The sequence below is a fragment of the Tursiops truncatus genome, chromosome 4 (genome assembly GCF_011762595.2).
Source record: "Tursiops truncatus isolate mTurTru1 chromosome 4, mTurTru1.mat.Y, whole genome shotgun sequence".
Lineage (NCBI taxonomy): Eukaryota > Metazoa > Chordata > Mammalia > Artiodactyla > Delphinidae > Tursiops > Tursiops truncatus.
In genome coordinates this window covers 34,093,258-34,118,657 of record NC_047037.1, presented here as the reverse complement: position 1 = coordinate 34,118,657, position 25,400 = coordinate 34,093,258, and the positions used below count along the sequence as shown (strand labels likewise).

At 36.8% G+C, this 25,400-nt stretch overlaps 2 protein-coding genes across 5 annotated transcripts in view; one reads left to right on the top strand and one right to left on the bottom strand.

Annotated features, from left to right (window-relative positions):
• The first annotated feature begins 122 nt into the window (after positions 1 to 122).
• UBA5 (ubiquitin like modifier activating enzyme 5) lies at positions 123 to 22,639 on the top strand. 4 transcript variants are annotated; one of them, XM_033855386.2, is made up of 12 exons: positions 165 to 801; positions 7,018 to 7,063; positions 7,510 to 7,599; positions 11,158 to 11,267; positions 12,115 to 12,201; positions 12,871 to 12,955; positions 13,735 to 13,839; positions 14,029 to 14,156; positions 18,150 to 18,285; positions 19,662 to 19,737; positions 20,104 to 20,210; positions 20,730 to 22,639. In XM_033855386.2, exons 1-12 carry the CDS (start codon positions 419 to 421, stop codon positions 20,811 to 20,813), a joined length of 1,437 nt encoding a protein of 478 aa, XP_033711277.2. In that variant the 5' UTR covers positions 165 to 418; the 3' UTR covers positions 20,814 to 22,639. The 4 variants fall into 4 exon arrangements, with proteins under 4 accessions (XP_033711278.2, XP_033711277.2, XP_033711279.1 ...); XM_033855388.2 differs by having other exon boundaries at positions 173 to 475; XM_033855387.2 differs by lacking the exon at positions 7,510 to 7,599 and having other exon boundaries at positions 123 to 801; positions 7,018 to 7,048.
• Positions 15,225 to 25,400, bottom strand: part of NPHP3 (nephrocystin 3) — a 60,767-nt gene continuing 50,591 nt past the window's right edge. Inside the window, exon 28 of the mRNA XM_033855382.2 lies at positions 15,225 to 17,996. Within this exon, the coding sequence (XP_033711273.1) occupies positions 17,966 to 17,996 (31 nt within the window). The 3' untranslated portion in view covers positions 15,225 to 17,965. The remainder of the gene's footprint in view (positions 17,997 to 25,400) is intronic.

The following is a 25,400-nucleotide window of genomic DNA, read 5'->3' as shown; positions in this document are numbered from 1 at the left end:
ACCCCCCACCCAGGTGCCGCCGCTGGGCAGCACTGGCCCAGGACTTGGGCTGTGTCAGGAAATGCCAGCAGGGCCTCGTGTGTTTGGATTTAAAAGTTTCAGTCAGCCTCAGAGTTGGAGGCCTCAATTCTAAAGAAAGCAAAACCACTTTAGTCACTACGGGTAAATATGATCGCCGAAGCCTCCTCCGCCTCCAAATTTAATGCACCGGCAGGCGGAAGACCTATAGGGTCCGGTTCAGAAAAGGGCCCGTCAGGACCTCGAGCCCAGGAATAAAAGATCCTGGGGATCCTCCTGGCCGCCCGGTTGGAAAGGCAACATCGCAGGCCGCCGGCTCTGGACACTGATGACCCGGGCCCTGCTTCGGCCCGGGCGAAGAGGGAAACTGAAAGGGCTGGTTTTTCCTTGAGGGGGAACGATGACTGCAACGCACCGGAAGCGGCGCGCTGAGAGGCTCGCGGGTGCGGCGGAGACGGTCAGTCCGGGAGGCGCTGGGAGGGCTTCCTCAGGGTTGTGGGCTAGGAAGGCCGCCGCAAGGTGCCTCCTCACATACCCCTCGCGGGCCCAGCAGGCCAACAGCGTGGGGCGGCGGCGACGTCGACGGCCGGGGCTGGGAGCGCTGGCGGCCGGGGTCCCAGCCATGGCCGAGTCTGTGGAGCGGCTGCAAAAGCGGGTCGAGGAGCTGGAGCGGGAACTGGCCCAGGAGAGAAGTCGCCGGGCCCTGGGGGGCGGCGATGGAGGAGGCGGTCGGGCCCGCATCGAAAAGATGAGCCCCGAGGTGGTGGATTCCAACCCCTACAGGTGACCTGCGTGGCGGGGCGGGGAGAGGGGCGAGGTCACCGTCTTCAGGTGGTCAGGAGTGAGGCGCTCCCCGCTGCTGTCCAGCTCACACGGCCTCGCACCTCCCTTTTCTTGTTCTGGGGTCCTGTTCCCAAACGGGCAAGACCAAGTCTTAGTACTGGTGAAACGTGTTCTTCCTTTTTTTAAAAAAGCCAACTGAATCAGCCATATGGTGCTGCTCCTGTGCTTGCTGAGGACACGTATTCAGTTAACTACCGCCCCTGCTTCTATTAGTCTTCCTCGCTCAGCGTAAAACTGAGAGTAAAAACTTTCAAAAGACACCAGATGTAAAACCCGCTAAGCATAAACTTGGGAGCTTCATAAAGTCTTCTCAGTGTTTCTTAAATTGGGGGCATGGTGGAAAGAGCTGGATTAGCTCTAAAACCATTGGACTTCCCCAGGCCTGTCTGCTCCTCTCCTTTCTTCTTTTCCTAAGATTTGTTAATTCAGCGGGCGTGCACTGTCACTTTTCCTCTTCACCACAACCCTAGGAGATTGCTACTATTATTTTATCCCTAGTTTATAAGTGAGAAAAATGAGGCTTAGAGAGCTGCTGTGACCTGCCGCAGGTCATAGAGCTAACAGTAGCTAAAAAGGCCTGGACTGGCATTAGGTTTGTCTTACTCCAAAGTTCACATGGAACTGTCTCCCCAGTAAAAATAAATAAACCATTAAGTAGTGTGGCTAAAAACTGGATAGTTTTAGAGTAGGTGAAACAGGAAAGATATTGTTGCTCTTTCTCTTCGAAGAGCAGGAGAGTTTGGATTTTAAAGAAGGGTTTTATTTATGACATATAAAGCCTCAGTGGAAGTCTTAGGGTGCGTGGTTTTTTTTTTTTTTTTTTTTTTTTTAGCTGTACGCGGGCCTCTCACTGCTGTGGCCTCTGCCGTTGCGGAGCACAGGCTCCGGACGCGCAGGCTCTGTGGCCACGGCTCACGGGCCTAGCCGCTCCGCGGCATGTGGGATCTTCCCGGACCGGGGCACGAACCCGTGTCCCCTGCATTGGCAGGCGGACTCTCAACCGCTGCGCCACCAGAGAAGCCCTTTATTATTATTATTATTATTTTTTTTTTTTGCGTGGTTTTTTTTTTTTACAACCTAAAATGCAGACCAGTATTTAGGCACAAAGATGTTAATTACAATTTTATTTGTAATAGAAAAACCTGACCAAAATTATAATTGTTCCATAATTACAAAAGAGTTCATTTTAACTCAAATTAAGTGAAATCATGCCAGATTCTTGCTTTTCTCTCATTAATATTACTACGGTTTTTTTTTGGCGGTACGCGGGCCTGTCACTGTTGTGGCCTCTCCCGTTCAGGAGCACAGGCTCCAGACGCGCAGGCTCAGCGGCCATGGCTCACGGGCCCACGGGCCCAGCTGCTGCGTGGCATGTGGGATCCTCCCAGACCGGGGCACGAACCCGTGTCCCCTGCATCGGCAGGCAGACTCTCAACCACTGTGCCACCTGGGAAGCCCTATCTTACTATGTTAAAAAAAATTTTTTTCTTTTAGTTTTGAGATATGAGGTGTTAACCATCCAAAATTTTTAGAGGTTGAATAAGCATGAATTGACATCTCTAATTAGAATGAGTGGGAACTATTCCATTTGGCATTCTTAAACATTTTTCAATTTTATAAATGAAAATTTTGAAATATTCCCTCCAAGAAAAGCAATGTGGATCATATATTTATTTTTTAAAATAAGTTTGTTTATTTATTTATGGCTGCGTTGGGTCTTTGTTGCTGTGCGCGGGCTTTCTCTAGTTGAGCGGGGACTACTCTCCGTTGCAGTGCACGGGCTTCTTATTGCTGTGATGGCTTCTCTTGTTGTGGAGCACAAGCTGTAGGTGTGTGGGCTTCAGTAGTTGTGGCACGTGGGCCTCAGTAGTTGTGGCTCGCGGGCTCTAGACCTCAGGCTCAGTAGTTGTGGTGCACGGGCTTAGTTGCTCTGTGGCATGTGGGATCTTCCCAGACCAGGGCTCGAACCCATGTCCCCTGCATTGGCAGGCGGATTCTTAACCACTGCATCACTAGGGAAGTCCGATCATATACTTAGAATCAACTTTCAGATATCATTTTAATGTGAGATGATTCCTTGACATTGTAATGACCACAAACCTAACATTCAGAACTCAAATTTAAACATTTAGTATTTTCTATATTATTTGCACCATTTGTCTTTATTAAAACTGCTACTTAGGAGATGGCAGTTGTCACCCAAAGCTCTGCACTAGTACATGGAAATTTGATAAAGGTCAGCCTTAAGTTTTTGAATTGTTGTTCATTCAGCAAATATTTAGTGAGCACCTTTTCATCTCCAGCTGGATAATGTTATCTACCACTTATTATTATGCATAGACACTGGGAATACAAAGTAGACATGGTCATTTCTCTCCAGAGGTTACCAGATGAGTGTGAGATAGAAAAGTAAACATGGGATTGCAATATGAGTGGTAAGAAATATGATAAAGTATTGATACATGGTTATCAGAAAAAATATAGGAGAGGGATTTGTAGGTCTCTTACATCATTTTAATTGCATCAGGTGATACAGTAGAAATATAATATAAAGCCCCTGACTCTCAAAGACCTTTTGCTTTAGTTTGGGAGATTCACTGGTTGTAGAATAATGATCAACACAAGTAACTGTAAAATTGTGTGGTATGTAATATAATTAGAAGCATGTTGACTAAATGAAGAGGTGAGGAGAGGCTTTGAAATTAGAAAACCTGGTTTTAAATACTGGCTCAAAAACCCAGCTCTGAATAATTGTTTGCCATTTAGCTAATCTTGGGCAAGTTAATTAACCTGAATCTTTTCCCCCATTCATAAAAGGAGGTTGCATTCTTCTCAGCATTATATATAAAGATTAAAGAGAGCATCAAGGTAAAGATGGCAGATTGATCACAGGCATATATTATCACTGTCTACCCAATCCCACTAAAATGAAAGTAAAGGAGTTTTTAAAAAGGAATAAACTCCCACTGAAAAAAGAGGGTTTCTATAAGTAATTGGGGGATGGGTGAGTCCCTGTACTTAAAAGATTATAGTTAGACAGTTTTAGAATCTAGAAAAGGGATGGATGACTGATAACTGATTTAAAGGATCCAAAGAAATTGACTCTAAAGGCTGCAACCCAGTTTATACCACAGAATTCCCCAAAAGCTCAAGAATAGGCATAGTATTTCTAGAAGGGCTTAAGGTAGGGCTAAGAAAGATATGGCTGAAAATCTGTTGAAGAAACAACCCAGGTTCACTACTTCACTTTGGGTAGCTGGGCAAATGCCTCTTCTCTGTCAGGAGAGAAGACTAGAGATTTACTCATTGGAGAGTAAAATAGAGGATTTATATTAATAATTGAAGCAAGTCTTCATACCTGAAGAAAGGGGATTAACTAAATGTTTACATACTGAATGCTAGGACTCCCAACCTTGTTCTTCCATATAACACCCCCAAACTTACAGGCATAAAGACTTTTCAGGCTGGAAATTGAAAGATTCTTTTCTGGGGAATCTGAGAGCACCAAGAAGAGAGACTGAAAGACACTGACATTGTGGGTTTCTCAACTGATCACCCTACAGTGAAGCCCAAAGTCAAACAAGCAATGCCCACATCCTTGCCTTTATTAGTGTCTGGCTTTTAAATATGAGCAGAATAAAGGATGAGAGAAGCTCCTAATGTGAAAGAAGGAAAATAAAATTAGTTATTTGAATAGACTATGTAAGGGGAACACAACCCAAATATTATTATTAGTATCTTCAGAAAGGAAAGATGTTATATAAATGAAACAGGACAAGTTACTACAAAAAGAAATCATTCAGATAATTGAAAAGAATTCTTGCAAATGGAGAATGATAACAAAAGTGAAAATCTCAATAGAAGATTTGGAAAATAATGTTGAAAGAAATCCAGAGAACAGAGCAGAAAACTAAAATGGTGGACAATAGGAGAAAGAAATTAAGAGTAGAGGACTAGTCCAAGAGGTCCGACTTCCAAATAATAGAAGTTTCAGAAAGTCCAGGAAAAACAAACCAACCAAACAAGGACATCATCACGTTATTCAAGGAAATCTCCCAGAACTGAAAAAACATGTTTCCTATTTGAAAGAGTCCAACAAGTACTCAGCACAATTGATGAGAATAGATTCACTCTAAGGGACATCATGAGATTTCAGAAGCTAGAAGACACCTTAGAAATTTTTTTTTTTAACATCTTTATTGGGGTATAATTGCTTTACAATGGTGTGTTAGTTTCTGCTTTATAACAAAGTGAATCAGTCATACATAAACATATGTTCCCATATGTCTTCCCTCTTGCGTCTCCCTCCCTCCCACCCTCCCTATCCCACCCCTCCAGGCTGTCACAAAGCACGGAGCCAATATCACTGTGCCATGCGGCTGCTTCCCACTAGCTATCTACCTTACGTTTGTTAGTGTGTATATGTCCATGACTCTCTCTCGCCCTGTCACAGCTCACCCTTCCCCCTCCCCAACACCTTAGAAATTTTGAAGGAAAATGTTTCTAACAGAATTCTATACCAAGTTAAACTGTCAACTAAGTGTGTGTTTGTGTGTGTGTGTGTGTGTGTGTAGGTGTAGCTTTCAACGATTATGTACCCTTCAATTTGTCATTTTTATAATACATTTCTAAAAATAGAATTTTGATAAAACATTTTTAAGAAGTTTGGTAAATAACATTTTCAGACACACATGTTCTCAAAATTCACCTTCCTTGTACCCTTTACAAAGCTATGAGAAGATGTTCTTCCAACCATAGCAAGAGAATAAATTAAGAAATAATCTACAGCAGAGGCTCTCAAACTTTAGTGTGCATCACAATTACTTGGGGAGCTTGTTCAAACACAGATTGTTTAGGCCCCACATCCAAAGTTTGATTCGCTTGGTGATTATAGGGTGGGGACTCAAGAAATGATATTTCTAGCAAATTCCATAGGCCACTGATCCATAGGCCACACTTTAGAACCTTTGAGCTCTAAGGTACCAGAAGCAGGAGATTAATACAGGATGAAGAATTGAAGAGAATTTGTAATATGATGAAGGGAGAATGCAGGATGGGAGCTGTATGTGCAGTAAATGTGCACATGGGTACATGTCAGAAGATTCTAGTATATCTTTAAGAAGAACTTGCTAGAACACCTCATGTATATGACTGTATCTAGAGGAATTTTAGACAACTGGGGTTGAATTTGTGAAAATACATAGAAAAGTAAACATAAGAACAAACACAATTATTAACTTCAAGGGTGGGGATCATACAGGAAAGGGTAAATTCTAATATACTACATTGTCCAGTTGTGAACAGTATTAACATCTAACCAAAATGACCATATAACAATATCAAGAGGCTGGTGAGATGGGAAATATTTGTGTTTAATGATAAAGAGTGAAATCTTCAGATAGTACCTAAACCTGAAAATCAAGAAATAACAGTGTTAGCATGTTACTTAGAGATATCCTGGTAACAGAGTTAAAAATGAGTGAGGAGAGGAAAATGGGGGTGCAGGCCAGAACACTGCTGAGTTTCCTAACAAGCCTAATAGAACTATTTGACTCTTAAAGTGTAAACTAATGGGGATTGTATGTATATGTGTATAGTTTTAAAGTATATGTATTTTAAAAAAACCCTAAAATACTGAAGAAGATAACAGACTAGCAGTAACTAGGTAAATACCTCTTAGAGTCCTTGGTATAAGAGGTGCTTACTGAAAGTAGACATTATCCATTGTGGGCAGAGGCAACAAGTGAATGGAATTCCAGCCATGAGATTATTCTGATGTTAAACATTAAATTTGAGTTAAACATTAAATATTTACATATACTAATAAGCATGGGAAAATGTTGAAATTTCACTTTGACCCATTCTCTGGAAACAACATTTGAGTCAATAGGTCTCAATCTTGACTGCATATTAGAATGTATGAGGAACTTTTAAAAAATCTTGTTGCACAGGCTACATCTTGGAGGGAGGGTATTCAGGCATCAGTGCTGAAGTAATTTAGTTTCATCTGGTAAAAATTAGCTGAAAGATTTCTCTCTCTCTCACACTTACTGTTTCTTCTCTCACAGTTTATTTTCTGTGATGATGTATGTTTACCTATATCACTATTAATTAAAAGTTTGTAAGCCTTAAAATATTTCTTTCCTTTGTTTTAAGCCGCCTGATGGCATTGAAACGAATGGGAATTGTAAGTGACTATGAGGTAAGATAAACCCTTCCAAGTTTTTGAAGATGATTTCAGTAAATGAAAATAACTTCCGATGACATTTCCGATGAAGCATTATTGTTTATTTATTTATTTTTGGCTGCATTGGGTCTTTGTTGCTGTGCGCAGGCTTTCTCTAGTTGCGGCGAGCTGGGGCTACTCTTTGTTGCAGTGTGCAGGCTTCTCACTGCGGTGGCTTCTCTTGTTGCAGAGCACGGGCTCTAGGTGTGCGGGCTTCAGTAGTTGTGGCTCGTGGGCTCTAGAGCGCAAGCTCAGTAGTTGTGGCGCATGGGCTTAGTTGCTCCACGGCATGTGGGATCTTCCCGGACCAGGGCTCGAACCCATGTCCCCTGCATTGGCAGGCAGATTCTTAACCACTGTGCCACCAGGGAAGCCCCGATGAAGAATATTAACCAATACATATATAATTTTGCATTTTACAGAAAATCCGTACCTTTGCTGTAGCAATAGTAGGTGTTGGTGGAGTTGGCAGTGTGACTGCTGAAATGCTGACAAGATGTGGCATTGGTAAGGTAAAAACATCTCTCTTTGTCTATCATTTAGGGAACCCAATCACTTCTGGAGTAAATCAGGTACAAATTAGAATTTCTTTTCTCCTTACTAATGGCTTATTGATTTGTGGTGTATTTATTTATTTAATTTTTTTCTATCCCGGGTTTTTTTGTTTTTTAAATTGGGGTATAGTTGCTTTACAATGTTGTTTTAGTTTCTGGTGTCATCGAAGTGAATCAGTATATGTATACATATATCCCCTCCCTCTTGCACCTCCCTCCCACCCCCTTACCCCCCATCCCCCCGCATCCCACCCATCTAGATCACCACAGAGCACCAACCTGAGCTCCCAGTGCTATACAGCAGGTTCCTACTAGCAGTTTTCCACATGGTAGTGTATATAGGTCAATCCCAATCTCCCTATTCATCCCACCTCCCTAACCCCCCCTGCGGCGTCCGCATGTCTGTTCTCTATGTCTGTGTCTCTATTCCTGCCCTGTAGATAGGTTCATCTGTACCATTTTTCTAGATGCCACATATATGCGTTAATATACGATATTTGTTTTTGTCTTTCCTACTTCACTCTGTATGACAGACTCTAGGTCCATGATTTGTGGTATATTTATTCAGGTTGTTTTTTCTACCCCAGTGGGTGGGGTTAAGACATAAACCCGCCCAAAAGGAAGCTAATATTATTACTAATTAAACAAGGACTATCTGATTTTGTTCAGGAAGTTTTCTGTTGGGATTTAAGTGTTTTAGACATACAAGTTTAGGAAGAAGGCTGTTAAATTGATAAAGTGTGTAGTGAAACATTGAAACATCCAAAAAAATTTTTTTAAACACAGTTTTTATATAAGACAAACTAGAAAGCATGTACCTTTCTTACTCTTGAATTTGAAATGGTGAATGCTCCAGAATTTTTTTAGCCCATACTTTTTTTTTTTTTTACTTTTTTCTAAAATTTTTTTTTTTTGGCTGTACCGTGTGGCTTGCAGGATCTTAGTTCCCTGACCAGGGATTGAACACCCAGGGCCATGGCAGTGAAAGTGCTGAGTCCTAACCACTGGACTGCCAGGGAAGTCCCATACTATTTTCTAAAATTGATTTGATTGGGTAGGAAGGAGAAGTTAACTTTGTACCAGAAATCAGCCTACCAATCTTAGATTTGTAAAGCCAGAGTCCATGATGTTAGATAGATAGTGGTTGAATACATAAGTTTTCCACAATTGTATATCATTTTGCTAAACTTTGTGGAAAAATGTTTGCTTTATCAATGCTTTTTAATATGTTGGTCCACTCCATGCCCCAAATTCTTAAAAGGAAGTGGTTTCAAAGTTGGCACTTATTTATCAATATAGAAAAGACAACACCAAAATACTAAAAATGTTTAACATTTTAAAGGCTTTCAAGAAGTTTATAAAAGCTAGCCAGTAATTGCTTATACCTGACATATATGCCTTGGCTGATTGATCAAGGGTGGTAGAGATCATGGAGATTTGCTGGTCGCAGGTTTGAGTGTGCACTAGAATCACTTGGAAGGCTTATTAAAACAGATTGCCGGACTCTACCCCAGTGGTTTTGATTCTATAGGTTTCAGGTGGACCTAAGAATGTGCATTTCTAACAGGTTCCCAGGTGGTTCTGATGATGTTGTTCCGGGGACCATGCTTTAAGAACAGCATCACCTGGGAGCTTGTTATAAATGAAGATTCCTAGGCCCCACCCAAGACATGCTGAATCAGAATCTATATTTTAACAAGAACTCGAGGTGATTCGTAGGCATATTAAAGTTGTGGAAGTACTCCAGTATTTCTAACAAGCTTCAGGTGATGCTGATGGGGTTATCCCAGGCCCCATTTTGAGTAACAAGGGTCTAGAACAGTTAGCAAATATTTCTGTAATTAGAATCACCTTGTATGTTTAAAAAAATTCTTAGGTTCGGACTGCACCACATAATAGGTTAATCAGAACCTCTGGGGTTGAGACCTACACATTTGTATTTTTTAAATACAGTGGTTCCAGTGTAAACTCAAGTTTGTAAGCTAAGGATCTACATAGGTAAGTTTCAGAACTCTTTCTTCAATATGTAAAACAGAGAAACAAGAAGCTGTTTCATGGGGTTGCGTAGGGAAGTGGAGGATTGGAGATCCAGAGCCCACTTCTTATCCCTGAAAGTTCTGGTGTTCCTGGGGCACACTGAATCACCAGATCTAGATCAACTGCCTTATTTTACAGATGAGAATACAGTCCTAAACAGTGAAAGTGACTTACCCAGAAGCAGATCTAATTAGTGACACGGTTACTACTCACACCTCCTGTCCCCAAATATAGGATTTCCTACAACTTACTCATAAACCAGCTATGAGGCCGAAACTCAAATTTAAAACTTGGCCTGACCTAATAAATATTGTTGACTGAGGTTAAGTAAACCAAATTTTGGAGACTCTAGGTAGGGTTAGAAAGTTTCATAGAGAGTATAAGTGATATCTTTTCTAGCAAAATACTGAGAGTTACCTATGTGTTGTTTTTATGGGCTGGGTAAACATTTTTTAGTTTCTGAATTGAGAAGAAGAAAATCCCATTTTTGTTTTTATTGTTAGATTTAGGGTGCTGAGAATTATATTACAAAGTCACAGAATTTTAGATAAAGAAGGGACTTCGGGAACTGTATATCATTTTTACACTGCTTTGAATTATTCCATAGGTCTAGAGGCTCAGTTTTTTGTTTCTTGTTTTTTTGGTTCTTTTTTCCATCACTTTAGATAAATTGCATTGCTCTGCTTTCAAGTTCATTGATCCTCTTTTTCCCCTGCAATGTCTAATCTACTCTTAGTCTCATCCAATAAAAATTTAATTTTAGATAATTAAAAAAAAAAGGAACTGTGGATATACTTGGGTTCAACCTGTTCTTACTGATAAGAAATGGACCTTTCGGCCATTTTAAAGTTGTGTGAGTGTGTTTGACAAATGCTGTCATGCCTAAATATATAGCAGGAAACAACAATTAACTGATTGGTTAATAATTCTGTTTGGAATAATGTTTTAGCCGTGGCATGAGTATATATAGTGCCTTATTCATGAAAGGAATTGTGTTATACTATGGTTTTAAGTTACAGCATTTGTTTTTATCTTATGTAAAAATTTCATTTATCTAATGGGTTCTTGGTTTTTAGCCAAACATTGGAATGAAGTAGGATTTTGGCGCAGTTTGTAAAAATTATAATGAAATGGAATGAACATTAATTTTTGAGCTAATCATTTAGAGAGGCAGTACAGTGTTGTGTTTAGGGTACAGATGCTGGATTGAGAATGCCTGAATTTGAATCCCATTTTTACTACATATTAGCTGAGTGGCTTTTGGGCATGTACCCTAGTTGTCTTATTTCTAAAACGAGGATAAGAGTACCTATATATTGTATGGTCACTAAATGAGTTAATATATGGCACCTAGTATTTCAGAATTAGTATTATTACTGTCAAACAGTTAAACCCATCAGGTGGAAAGCTGACTAGTTTGTTACTTTTAGTTTGTTTTTTGGTACGTTTTTCATCAGAATACCACTATTTTCATTTTAGTTGCTACTCTTTGACTATGACAAGGTGGAACTGGCCAATATGAACAGACTTTTCTTCCAGCCTCATCAAGCAGGATTAAGTAAAGTTCAAGCAGCAGAACATACTTTGAGGTAAATGGAATACCAGTTGAAGGCAGTGAAATTGGTGAAATCTTCCTGTGTGTATTTAGTATGAGTTAAACTAACATATAAATGCACCTGTATTTTCCTTTATAAAAATGCAGGTTTCACTTATACAAAAAGAATTTTCTTACCTCTTTGATCTGGGTTGGCAGCCTCTTTTTTGAGAGTAAATATTTTATGCTTTGAGAGCCATATGGTTTCTGTCAAAACTGCTCAACTATGCAGTTGTAGTAGCTGTAGGCAATATATCAATAAAAGTGAATGAGCACGACTGCTCCAATAAAAACTTTATTTATGGACTCTGAAATTTAAATTTCATATAAAATTTCACATCATGAAATATTGTTCTTCTTTTGACTTTTTTGTTTTCTTGCAACCATTTAAAAATGTAGAAACTATTCTTAGCTTGCAGAACTTACAAAAAAAAAAAAGGTGGCAGGGTGGTAGTCAGATTTGGCCCAAGAGCCAGACTTTGCCAACCCTTACTCTAGGACAGTTCTTTGTGGTCCTAAACGTATTTGCACTGAATTGGATAAGAAACAAAGAAGCTCTTCTGTCAGGCTGAACTGTAGCTAACAGAGGTAATAAAGGTTTAATTCCCAACACATAGATTGTGGGAATATTTTTGTAATCCTTCTGACAGTCTACGTGTTTTGAACCTGGTCCTTGAAGTGGGGCAAAAGAGGTAGAAGAGGACTTTGGATTTTCTTTGAGTGGCTTGAATGCCATTTCTCTAACATCTGTTAAATGATTTTTAGCTCTTTTAGTTCTTTATCTTGCTTTCTCTTACTGTTTTACTAGTAGTTTTTATTATCATTCCGTTTTTCCCTCTTAGGAACATTAATCCTGATGTTCTTTTTGAAGTACACAACTACAATATAACCACGGTAGAAAACTTTGAACATTTCATGAATAGAATAAGGTAAAATTTTATTTATGAATATTTTGCACAATGTCCAGCTCATTTTAAGTATTATTAGAAAATCTGTCAATGATTAATTAATTCACTGAGTTGATAGGTTGATATATATTTTGTTTTTAAAATAGTTTTTAAATTTTTTGTGTAATTTTTATGTATTGGGAGCTCAGTAAAAAACATATATTGTCCAAAAAACTATAGTAACAACACAATAAAAACAAATCTAAAAAAACCTGTTATTATGATATAACAAGGGGCCTCAATTATGAGTTCTGTGTTATAGATTATACTTCTATCTGAAAGTGGTTTTCTGCAGACTAACACCATTGAAATATTCGATTGTATTCAGTTAACTTTATTACATTTACATTTGTAGTGAAACATGAGTAAAAGTCTGTGAAAGCTGATAGGGAAATGGTAACTTTTGTGAACAGATTTTATATTTCTCACACCCTTTTACATCTTGTATAAGAAATACTGTAATATCATTGATATTATGTTCGTAATAGTGAATACTCAATGTATACTGGGTCTTTAATATTAAATGCTATGTTATAATTATACTCAAACATTTACTGAAAGACTAAATGTATTGACTGAACAAATAAAGTCTAATTAGAGTGTATTTTGTGTCCTGATTTTTTTCAAATAAAATTTATTTTCTTTGCCTAGTAATGGTGGATTAGAAGAAGGAAAACCTGTTGACCTAGTTCTTAGCTGTGTGGACAATTTTGAAGCTCGAATGACAATAAATACAGTGAGTATTCCTATTGTATAATGTGTTATATTCATGGATTTATCTATTTTCCTGTATATTCTGTCAGTATATATTCCGCATTCTGAAAATAGTTCTGCATTTAAACCCTTTGATAATGTGTTTTGTTTGTTTTTAATGTTCTCTCATCCTGTTTTTGAAATTTATTCTAATGTGACCTATCTAGCCTTGTTGGTGTGGCATATATTTCAGTATCCTACTCTCTCTTATGCCAATAGAGCAAACTAAAACAGCAGATAATTCTGATGTACAATTTTTAAAATGAATGAATATCTTATAATACTGTCTTATTCTTGGTCGGCATTGGTTTTTACTTTTGTTGATTTATTTTAAGTAGATGTATAAATGTGTATAAATTGCCCTACACACATGATTTCTCAAAACTAAAACTGAATTCTTTTTCTTTTGAATTACTGTGTTTTCAACTTTGCAAATGACATTTTGCATTTTTTTGTTGCTGAAATTATTTTAGAAAAATGAAGTTTTACATTAATCTAACAAGAAATCCAATAAACTATGGTTCAATTTAATTAGATATTTATATTGACTGCTTACCTGAATGCTATCAGTTTCTTTTTTAAGGAGAGTGGCGATTGCTAAGGAATTCCATTATTTACAACTTTCTTCTTTGTTTCTGAAAATTAATTTTTAAAAACTCTTTGTAATTCATTTAAACTCCAGTTTTTCATGAAAAGAACTTATGGTAAATTACTTCTTGCTTTTTTATGTTCTTTCTTGTGTTTTCACCTATTTCTATTAAGGCTTGTAATGAGCTTGGACAAACATGGATGGAGTCTGGGGTCAGTGAAAATGCAGTTTCAGGGCATATACAGCTCATAATTCCTGGAGAATCTGCTTGTTTTGCGGTATGCATGATTCATTTTGGGTTATTATTTTTCACTGTTAAGTACTGGAGTTCCTAGGGGCATTGAAAATGTTTACAATTCGAAGAAAAGACCAAACTTTGAATGAATTTGATGGAATATTATTTGGAATAACTTATACTTTTTTCCCTTTCTTTTGAAATATATTTTCTTTTATTCTTTTTCATGTAGTGTGCTCCACCGCTTGTAGTTGCTGCAAATATTGATGAGAAGACTCTGAAACGAGAAGGTGTTTGTGCAGCCAGTCTTCCTACCACTATGGGAGTGGTTGCTGGGATCTTGGTACAAAATGTGTTAAAGTGAGTGAAGGATAATTTTTCTGAATAGTCTTGTTTGCTTTTGACAAACATTTCAAATATTGGAATGACTAGCTAAGTATTTAATTTGTTTTTTTAATTTTAAATACACATATTTAAAAATTTTATGTATAATATGTGTATACTTTTATATATAAATATATTTAATTTAAATATATATTAATATTACATATATCAACACACATATATTTGTGTTACTCTCTATTTGGCATAGTTCTTGTTCAATGGTACAGTGGTATTGTATATTTATTTATGAAGCATTAACCAAATGATTTAAATTTCTGCACATCTGGCCAAAGGGTGAAGACCCATAAACACACTCGCTTCCACTGTCTTGGTTTAACATTTCTAAAAATAATATGAATGTGATTAAACATTAACTAGGGTTATATCTCTGCTATCCGTAAACAGATACCCAGCAACCGCACCATCTGAACTATAACTAATAAAGACAAACGTTTCTTTGAAGCTAAAATTAATGTCATAGAGGTTTTTTGTTTTGTTTGTTTTTTGTTTTTTGCGGTACGAGGGCCTCTCACTGTTGTGGCCTCTCCCGTTGCGAAGCACAGGCTCTGGACGCACAGGCTCAGCGGCCATGGCTCACGGGCCCAGCTGCTCCGCGGCACGTGGGATCTTCCCGGACCGGGGCACGAACCTGTGTCCGCTGCATCAGCAGGAGGACTCTCAACCACTGCGCCACCAGGGAAGCCCTGTCATAGAGTTTTTGAACCAACTCATACTTTATGAAAAGCAGAACTGCTTTAGTTGTGCCTTGACTCAGGCCATTTTTTTCCCTCACTTTACAGTGTTAATAAGCTTAGTTATGTTTCTTAAGCATCCAGTATAATAAGAACAAATTGCAGGGCTTCCCTGGTGGCGCAGTGGTTGAGGGTCCGCCTGCCGATGCAGGGGACACGGGTTCGTGTCCCGGTCCGGGAGGATCCCACGTGCTGTGGAGCGGCTGGGCCCGTGGGCCGTGGCCGCTGGGCCTGCGCGTCCGGAGCCTTGCTCCGCAACGGGAGAGGCCGCGGCGGTAAGAGGCCCGCGTACCACAAAAAACAAAACAAAACAAAAAAAAACAACAAATTGCAACATGTTACAGGGAGGCACTCTAATATCATTTATCAGCCATCAGCAAAGAAATACCAGAATACATAAGAACCCTCAAGGCAACTGTCTGGGGCTGTTTCAGATGAGACAAATAGCCTGTCAAATTTCAGTAGGTCTTAATCTAAACACAACATTTTACAGTATGTTATGAAGAAGGGAAAAAAAAATCATGGCTACAAAGTATTCTCTTACCAGTGTGTCATATCTAGCCAACCCTCTATTGATGGACATTTAGGCTACTTACAGATTCTTTTGCTATTATTAACAGTGCTGCAAAAAGCATCTTGCATATATCTTTGTAGAGTAGATTTTTGTACAGTGTGAATTTTTAGAAGTGGAATTTGAATTTCTAAGTTTATGCAATACTTACTTTGACAGATATTACTAAATTTCTCCTTCAAAAGGTTGGTACATTTCCATGACAGTGTGGGAGTACCTGGTTTGTCCACATTTTTGGTAACATTGGGTGTCATCAAACTTTTTTTTTGAAGTATAGTTAATTTACAGTGTTGTGTTAGTTTCAGGTGTACAGCAAAGTGATATGTATTCTTTTTCAGATTCTTTTCCATTATAGGTTATTACAAGATACTGAGTATAGTTCCCTGTGCTATACATTAGGTCCTTGTTGTTAACCTATTTTATATACAGTAGTGTGTATATCCCAAACTCCTAACTTATCCTCCTCCCTCCTCGCCCCCCTCCCACTATCCCCTTTGTTTTCTATGTCTGAGTCTGTTTATGTTTTGTAAATAAGTTCATTTGTATCAATTTTTTAGATTCCACATATAAGTGATATCATATGATATTTGTCTTTCTCTGTCTGACTTCACTTAGTCTGATAATCTCTAGGTCCATCCATGTTGCTGCAAATGGCATTATTTCATTCTTTTTTATGGCTGAGTAATATTCCATTGTATATATATACCACATCTTTATCCATTCATCTGTTGATGGACAAGGTTGCTTCCATGTCTTGTTTATTGTAAATAGTGCTGCTGTGAACATTGGGGTGCATGTATCTTTTTGAATTAGAGTTTTCTCTGGATAGATGCCCAGGAGTGGGATTGCTGCATCATATGATAACTCTGTTTTTAGTTTTTTAAAGAACTTCTGTTCTGCATAGTGGCTGCACCAATATACATTCTCACCAACAGTGTAGGAGGGGTCCTTTTTCTCCACACCCTCTCCAGCATTTATTATTTGTAGACTTTTTGATGAAGGCCATTCTGACCAGTGTGACGTGATACCTTATTGTGGTTTTGATTTGCATTTCTCTAATGATTAATGATGTTGAGCATTTTTTCATGTGCCTATTGGCCATCTGCATGTCTTCTTTGGAGAAATGTCTGTTTAGGTCTTCTGCCCATTTTTTGATTGGGTTTTTGTTTTTTTGATATTGAGCTATATGAGCTGTTTGTATATTTGGAAATTAATCCCTTGTTGGTAGCATTGTTTGCAAATATTTTCTCCCAGTCCGTAGGTTGTTTTTTAATTTTTTTTATGGTTTCCTTCACTGTGCAAAAGCTTTTAAGTTTAATTAGGTCCCATTTGTTTATTTTTGTTTTTATTTCCATCACTCTAGGAGACAGATCCAAAAAAATATTTCTGTGATTTATGTCAAAGAGTGTTCTGCTTATGTTTTTCTCTAGGAGTTTTATAGTACCCAGTTTTACATTTAGGTCTTTAATCCATTTTGAGTTTAGTTTTGTATGTGGTGTTAGAGTCATCAAACTCCTTTATCTTTGTCAATTTGATAGGTGAAAAATGGGTATCTCATTTTAATTTCCAGTTATGAAAAGGGTTGAGCACTTATATTTTTCTGTGAATTGTCTTCTCACATCCTTTGCTCAGTTTTTTTTGTCTTTCCTTGTTGTATATTAAGAACATGCATTCGCAGATTTTTTCCTTTTGTTGTTTATCTTTTGTACATGATTTTTCAGCTTTTCTATAAGCTTCTAAAAGGAATCAGATTTGACTGGAAGGGGAGCACAGGGAGCTTTATGGCATACTGGAAATGCACTATACAGTCTGCCCACCATTTCCTTGGGTTCTGCATTTGTGGATTCAACCAACTGTGGATCGAAAATATTAAAAAAAAAAAAATTCCGGAAAGTTCCAAAAGCAAAACTTGAATTTGCCACAAGCTTCCAACTATTTATATAGCATCTGCATTGTATTTACAACTATTTACATAGCATTTACATTGTATTAGGTATTATAAGTAATCTAGAGATGATTTAAAATATATGGGAGGATGTGCACAGTTTATATGCAAATACTATACCACTTTGTATAAGGGGCTTAATTTTGGTATCCTGTGGGTGGGGGGTGTTCTGGAACCAATCTCCCATAGATACTGAGTGCCAACTATATTTTGATCTGGTAGTGAATATTACATGGGTGAATACTTTTGTAACATTTTATTGAGATTTAATACAAATTTAAGATTGTAAACTTTGCAGCAAGTTATATATAAACAACTTTAAAAAATTAGATTTAGTACCATATCTCAGAGATTTTTAAGATATACTTCTGCCACATAACTTCTGTGAAATTAATATGCTTCTTAAAGTTGTTGACATGTCATAGTTTAATTGGCAGCATTTTATCTTTATTACATGTTCAAAAAATAATAGTGCATTCTATGGTTGATGAAATGGAGTAGCCTTTCTTCACTGCATTCATTCAACAAAATCTACTATAAGCCAGGCCCTGTAAACAAGATAAGAAATTTGTTTTCTGGGTTGCTTGTTACAAAAATCATTACCTTCTTTAAAGTCATTTTTTAAAAAGTCAGTTACTTTTTTTCTAATACTTTTATGGTTTTATTTCTTTAGTTAAGTCTACTTTGATTTGTTTTTCTAGGTTTCTGTTAAATTTTGGTACTGTTAGTTTTTACCTTGGATACAATGCAATGCAGGATTTTTTCCCTACTATGTCCATGAAGCCAAATCCTCAGTGTGATGACAGAAATTGTAGGAAGCAACAGGAAGAATATAAGGTATATGTCAATGTGTCACAATGCATGAGAGATCATATTGCATAGGACAATAACTTAAAAAAGAAAAAATTATTTAGGTTTGGAATACAAGGTAAATGGATTCTGGATTTTTAAAGGTTTAATTTATTCACCATAATTTAACATGAAAATTCTGTTCAAAGTCCTTTCTTGCTTTTGGTAAGATAAAACTGTCTGAATTCATTAAAAAAATTTTTTTTTTAATTTTAATTTTTTTAAACTAAAATATACTTGATGTATTGATACAATATTATGTTAGTTTCAGGTGTACCACATAGTGATTTGACATTTGCATACATTATGAAATAAGCACCATGATAAGTCCAGTTATCATCAGTCCCCATACAAAGTTATTACAATATTATTGACCATATTCCTTATGCTGTAAATTTTATCCATGACTTATTTATTATATAATTATAGGTTTATACCTCTTTATCCCCTTCACCTGTTTCACTCCCCACCTCCCCTATGGCAACATCATTTGTTTTCTGTATCTGTGAGTCTCTTTTCATTTTGTTTTGTTTTTAGATCCCACATTTAAGTGAGATTATATGGTATTTATTTCATTTAGCATAATACCTTCTAGTTCCATCCATGTTGTCACAAATAGTAAAGATTCTTTTTTATGGCTGAATAATATTCCATTGTATATATGTACCACATTTTCTTTATCCATTTATCTGTTGATGGACACTTAGGTTGCTTCCATGTCTTGGCTGTTGTAAATAGTGCTGCAGTGAACATTGGAGTGCATATATCTTTTTTTTGTTTTGTTTTGTTTTTTTGTTTTTTGCGGTACGCGGGGCTCCGGATGCGCAGGCTCAGTGGCCATGGCTCACGGGCCTAGCTGCTCTGCGGCATGTGGGATCTTCCCAGACCGGGGCAAGAACTTGTGTCCCCCGCATCGGCAGGCGGACTCTCAACCATTGCGCCACCAGGGAAGCCTGCATATATCTTTTGAGTTAGTGTTTTTGTTTTCTTAAAAAAAAATACCCAGAAGTGAAATTGCTGGATCATATGGTAGTTGTATTTTTAATATTTTGAAGCACCTCCATACTGTTTAGTGGCTGCAACAATTTACAGTCCCAGCAACAGTGCACAAGGTTTCCCTTTTTTCCATATCCTCGCCAACACTTGTTATTTGTTGTCTTTTTGATAATAGTCATTCTGACAGGTGTTACCTCATTTTGGTTTTGATTTGCATTTCCCTGATGATTAGTGATATGTGTCTGCTAACTATCTGTATGTCTTCCTTAGAAAAAAGCCTATCTGAATTCTTGGTTCTGATCAATTCTGACTGATGTTTCAGAGAACTGAAAATGAGTAAAAACACTGATACTGTTTGATTTCTACAGAAAAAGGTAGCAGCACTGCCCACACAGGAGGTTGTTCAAGAAGAGGAAGAAATAATACATGACGACAATGAGTGGGGTAAGAATTGTTTCATAAATTGAAATGGCAGCATAAAACAATCTTTTATGGGAGGGAAACTGATTATAATTAAGATATACAAGTTTTTTTTTTTTTTTGCGGTATGCGGGCCTCTCACTGTTGTGGCCTCTCCCGCTGCCGGAGCACAGGCTCCGGACGCGCAGCCTCAGTGGCCATGGCTCACGGGCCCAGCCACTCCGCGGCACGTGGGATCCTCCCACACCGGGGCACAAACCCACGTCCCCTGCATCGGCAGGTGGACTCCCAACCACTGCGCCACCAGGGAAGCCCGATATACAAGTTTTGAATGATTATTGCTCATTAAGTTCCTTAAAAACTGTTTTAAGATCAAGTTTAACCTTACAGGTATTGAGTTGGTATCTGAGGTTTCAGAAGAGGAACTGAAAAATTCTTCAGGTCCAATTCCTGACTTACCTGAAGGAATTACAGTGGCATATACAGTTCCGCAAAAGGTACATCTAAAATGTTTACCATAAGTAAATATAAGAGAAAATTTCTATTTATTTTCTTTCGTCTTCAACCTATTTTATAATGCCAATGCAGTATTTCCTATTTTAGGTGTTTTACATTATAGGCATTAAGATTTGTGAAAGAGAGAGTTATTCAGTGTTAATATGGAAATACAGGCACAGCACAGTTTAAACTGTTTGAAAACATAGATGTAAAATAGTTTTGCTCACTCATTTGTGGATCAAGTGAAATAGATTTTGATTAAATGACAGTACCATTTTTTTTGTATATTGATAAGTTTTAGCCACAATATCATTTAAAAATACCACTTCTGTAGAGATCTCAAGAACATTGAAATTACTGCTTGTCTATCCTAAAAATTAGAAGGCATATTTATTAAAGAAATTGTACTTTGTAAACTTGTTGAACATGGTTAAGGCTTACTGATTATATGTTCCTAAGCATTAAGAACTTTATTTAATTGGTTATTTTTTCACCATGTTTCCCTCATTTATGGATAGCAAGAAGATCCTGTACCTGAAGTAACAGTGGAAGATTCTGGTGAAAGCTTGGAAGACCTCATGGCCAAGATGAAGAACATGTAAATAATGGACTGGCCTGTATTGTATTTCCTGTGTCTAAACCTGTTCCCTAGCAATTAAAAAGAAAATCATTTAAAACTGAGAAAATTTAGGGCAACATCAGTTGATGTATAATCTTCACTGAATTGTTATACTGTTTAAAAATGCTGTGACTATTGCTTGTTACTCCCCCCCACCTTCAACTAAATCAGAAACTCTCCTAAAACTCATGTTTCATTCTAGTAAGAAAACTTCAAAGGATTATTGCAGGCAGTTATAAATCTTATTTAAAACTTAGCCATTGAACTGTTTTGGCCTTTTGGGAGGGGTGGGAAGAAAGGACCAATTTGATTTGCCTGAGGCCATGGACAACAGAATAGTGTGTGGTCAAATATAGGGAAAGGACAAGAGGTACAACCTATTGATTAGAGCCAGCAGGCATCTACTCATTGTGTTTGGAATTGCTCTCTACAGGAAAACTGCCCACTACTACTAACTTGAGCAACAATGAATTTCAAATAGTAAACCTATAAAATAAAAACATCCTTTCAAATGTTTCCTGATGAAACACAAGCTGAAATACAGTCATTGGAAAAGTTTGTAAACCTCTGAATTATATATTCAAAACAAGACAGAGGCAAATAAGAGGAAGCTTTCTTCATGGATAGACAGATAAAGATATTTTCAGGATGTACAAATTATATTTCTGCACTGATTAAGAAAAAGCATATCATCTATGGAACATATATCTGAGTCAGTGTGCTTTATTGAGCAAAAGATAAATTTAGGCTAAGATCATCTAAATTATACCCATCATATGGGCTACCTTCTAATACTTTATTTTATTTGAATTTGATTCCGTGGGTAATTAGACATTGGCAAAGGTTTGTCCTGGTTAACAGACAATAAAAGAGGTCTAAATTGCCTCTGCAATGACTGACATGTATTTCTTCACAGGGAAGTGTATTTTCCCTGATTGTGACCACTAAATCGTAATTTGATAAACTGGTTTTCTCTGGATTTTGCATACAAATAATGAAGACTTAGAGAACGTTGTTGGAAATAAATTCCTAATGGTTTGGAGAATAATAAAGACACCTGCATGTGTAACCATTATCTGTAGGCTGGTACTATGCTAGTCTCCTATTTTGATGACTTTTTTGCTCTGAAAAGATATAAATGTCTAAATTCTATGTCTAGGAGGAAAATGTCATTAAAAAATTAAAAGTGCATTTCCCACTTGTAAAGTAAAATTCTAAAAATAATTTCAGAAAGCCCCAAATATCAAATATGTTTAATATATTAGCTTTGAGATTTTAGCATACTGCGATTCTTATGTTTAGAGTGATGTCAGGAAAGTATGGGGATAGTTTTTCTAGCCTTGAAACATATTTACATTGCCTTAGTAGGTCATTTGTTGTTTAAATTTTTCGTGTAGTCATCTGTAAAATAACTTTTCTAGTTTCTAGAGATGCTTTGAATTTCAAAAAAGAAATGCAGTCTTTCTAAGTCCCATTCCTTTGGTATACTAATTTGGTACCTCTGGTACACTAATTTGGTAAGGCTTTTACTTATAAGTTTATATAGTTTGATAAATAGCTAGAATCTACTATCCTTTTTTAAAAAAATTTTTATTGGAGTATAGTTGATTTACAATATGCATTAGTTTCAGGTGTACACAAATTGAAACAGTTATACATATACATATTAGAACCTGCTATCTTCTAAAGACCTTTTTTTATCTGTTCTTATTTGGCACTGTACCCTGCTGGTGTCTTATACTGTACCAAATCTTATCTAATTTTTTTGTCTTATATCTTCCATTAAAGTTATTATTTTAGCAGAAAAAATCTGGTAACAAGTATCTTTTGTAACCTAGAGAGCTCTCTTGACAATCTGTATGCCATGAAAACTTGTATATATGTAGGCAGCTATGAAAAATTAATCATCACTGGATTTTACATTACTAAATAAACCCATAGTGCTTGACCAGATTTATAACACTATTGTTTCTAGTGTGAAAGATGGAAACACTCCCAAAATTGCCTTAGCACAAAGGCTCTAAATTACAGTAAAACAAACAATATGTTCAACTTTAATCCCTTGTTAATTGTTAGTGGGAAGTTAATTTGTGGTATTACTCAAATGCTTTATGTAAATAGTAAAAAAAAAAGTAATGTAGTATGCGTTTCTTTATGTAAAATTACTCCGTGAATACCTATAAACACACTGACCAACCCAAAAAGGTAATAAACATTTAACAATATTAATGAAGCTTTGACCACCCCATCACATTTTTTTTAATATTTTTCTTTCTGTAAAGTATTAATGAATGAAAATTATAACTACCATAGTTTGGAGCCTACCAATTCCGATTTATAAATGTCTGAAAGCTACATTTTTCATTGTGAAAGGTGTATATTAATGTGCACATAATTATCCTATTTGAGTACCTCAAATACAAAGAAATGACTGTCTCAGCTATTTTTATCTTTTTAAGTAGGCATTCTACATGAAAACATTTGAGTTGATAGTATAATTAGACCAAAATATAGTCCTTTTTTAAAAATATAGTCTTAAATTATATTTAAACTTAAACCTTTTGAAGTAGTCATCATCCCCCAACAAACTTACCATAAAGTCACTTTGAATAATATAAGTTTTCACTTTTTGTATATTTTTTAAGTCCAAATTTTATAGGAACAAAGAAAGAAATGCATATTATTCTTTTGCTATTTTTTCCTTTTTTCAGGATTCTTCTAAAATATTAATCTCAGATTATTTCCTAAAGTTTAAGCCATTTAAATTTAATATATTACTTATAGTGTGTTAAATTTCTTATACCACTAAATAATCAAATTTTAAACTCTAAAAGATTAATTCTAAAATCAATGTCTGGTATATTTGAATTCAATTACTTTGTGCCCTTCACAGCTAGTATATTTGTGAATTCAATTACTTTGTGCCTTTCACAGCTGGCCATAACCAGAAAGATGTGTTATGGTTATATTTATCTTCTTTTTTCCCTCTTGAATTTCTCCCAGAAGGGGGAAGAATGATGCTCATTTTGTAAGATCCTACCTCATTTCTTTTAAGTCACCACTCTCGTGCCTTAGAATTAGACCACTGTTTCTCAAACATATGTGCATATGAATCTGGGGAGAGGCTGTCTGAATTAATTAGCTCTCATGTGGCGCTGATGATCCTGGTTCACAGACCACCTTGAGTAGCCAAGCCTTAGAGAACATGAACCAAAATCCTACGGAGTCACTGAAGCTCAAGTTGAGCAAACTACTCAGTGAATACTGACAACATTCTAGTCTTTTTTGTAATGTTCAACATTTTTCTTAATTATATAAATATAATCCTCTTGTATTATTATATTATAAATAAAAGACACATTTTTCATTTTCAACAAGAACTTTATTGAACGTATTCACCCTTTTGTTCCACTACCTTCTGCCATTTTTCAGGCAACTTCGTAATTCCATCTTCCCAAAACTTTTTATGTTTTTGAGGAAAGAACTATTCCAGGTGCCTTCTACAGTCTTCCAGGGAATTGAAATTTTTTCCATTACAAGAATTTTGTAAAGACTGAAATAAATGGAAATCCAAAGGTGCAACGTCTGGCGAATACGGTGGGTGAATCAGAACTTCCCAGCCAAGCTGTAACAACAGTTTTTGCCTGGTCATCAAAGAAACATGCAGTCTTGCGTTATTCTGATGGAAGATAATGTGTTTTCTGTTGACTAATTTTGGACGCTTTTGATGGAGTGCTGCTTTCAGTTGGTCTAACTGGGAGCAGTACTTGTTGGAATTAATTGTTTGGTTTTCTGGAAGGAGCTCATAATAGAGAACTCCCTTCCAATCCCACCATGTACACAACATCACCTTCTTTGGATGAAGATTGGCCTTTGGTTTGGTTGGTGGTGGTTCATTTCACTTGCCCCACAATCTCTTCCATTCCACATTATTGTACAGTATCCACTTTTCATTGCTTGTCACAATTTGTTTTAAAAATGGAACGTTTTCATTACGTTTAAGTAGAGAATCACATGCGAAAATACGGTCAGGAAGGTTTTTTTCACTTAACTTATGTGGAACCTAAACATCAAAGCAATTAACATAACCAAGCTGGTGCAAATGATTTTCAGTGCTTGACTTGGATATTTTGAGTATATCGGCTATCTCCCACGTGGTATAATGTGATTGTTCTCAGTTAATGTCTCGATTTGATCCCTATCAACTTCAACTGGTCTACCCAACCGTGGAGCATAGTCCACCGAGAAATCTCCAGCATGAAACTTTGCAAATTACTTTGACACGTTCAAACAGTCACAGCACCTTCTCCATACACTGCACAAATCCTTTTTGCGTTTTGGTTGCGTTTTTACCTTTCTTGAAATAATAAAGCATAATGTGCTGAAAATGTTGCTTTTTTCTTCCATCTTCAATATTAAAATGGCTATACAAAAATTCACCAATTTTGATAAATCTTTTTTAAAATGCACACTGATATGATAGCTGTCACATACAATTTAACAACATTGTTACGAATGAAGTTAAAGACAACTAAGTGCTATTAGATCCATCTTACGGAAAAAAACGAAT

Bases quoted from the DNA above. Each gene is read 5' to 3' on its own strand.
- UBA5 (XM_033855386.2), top strand. From the start codon at position 419: ATGACTGCAACGCACCGGAAGCGGCGCGCTGAGAGGCTCGCGGGTGCG. The intron at 18,286-19,661 runs GTATATGTCAAT...TGATTTCTACAG, and splicing joins AGCAACAGGAAGAATATAAG to AAAAAGGTAGCAGCACTGCC. The intron at 19,738-20,103 runs GTAAGAATTGTT...TTAACCTTACAG, and splicing joins ACATGACGACAATGAGTGGG to GTATTGAGTTGGTATCTGAG.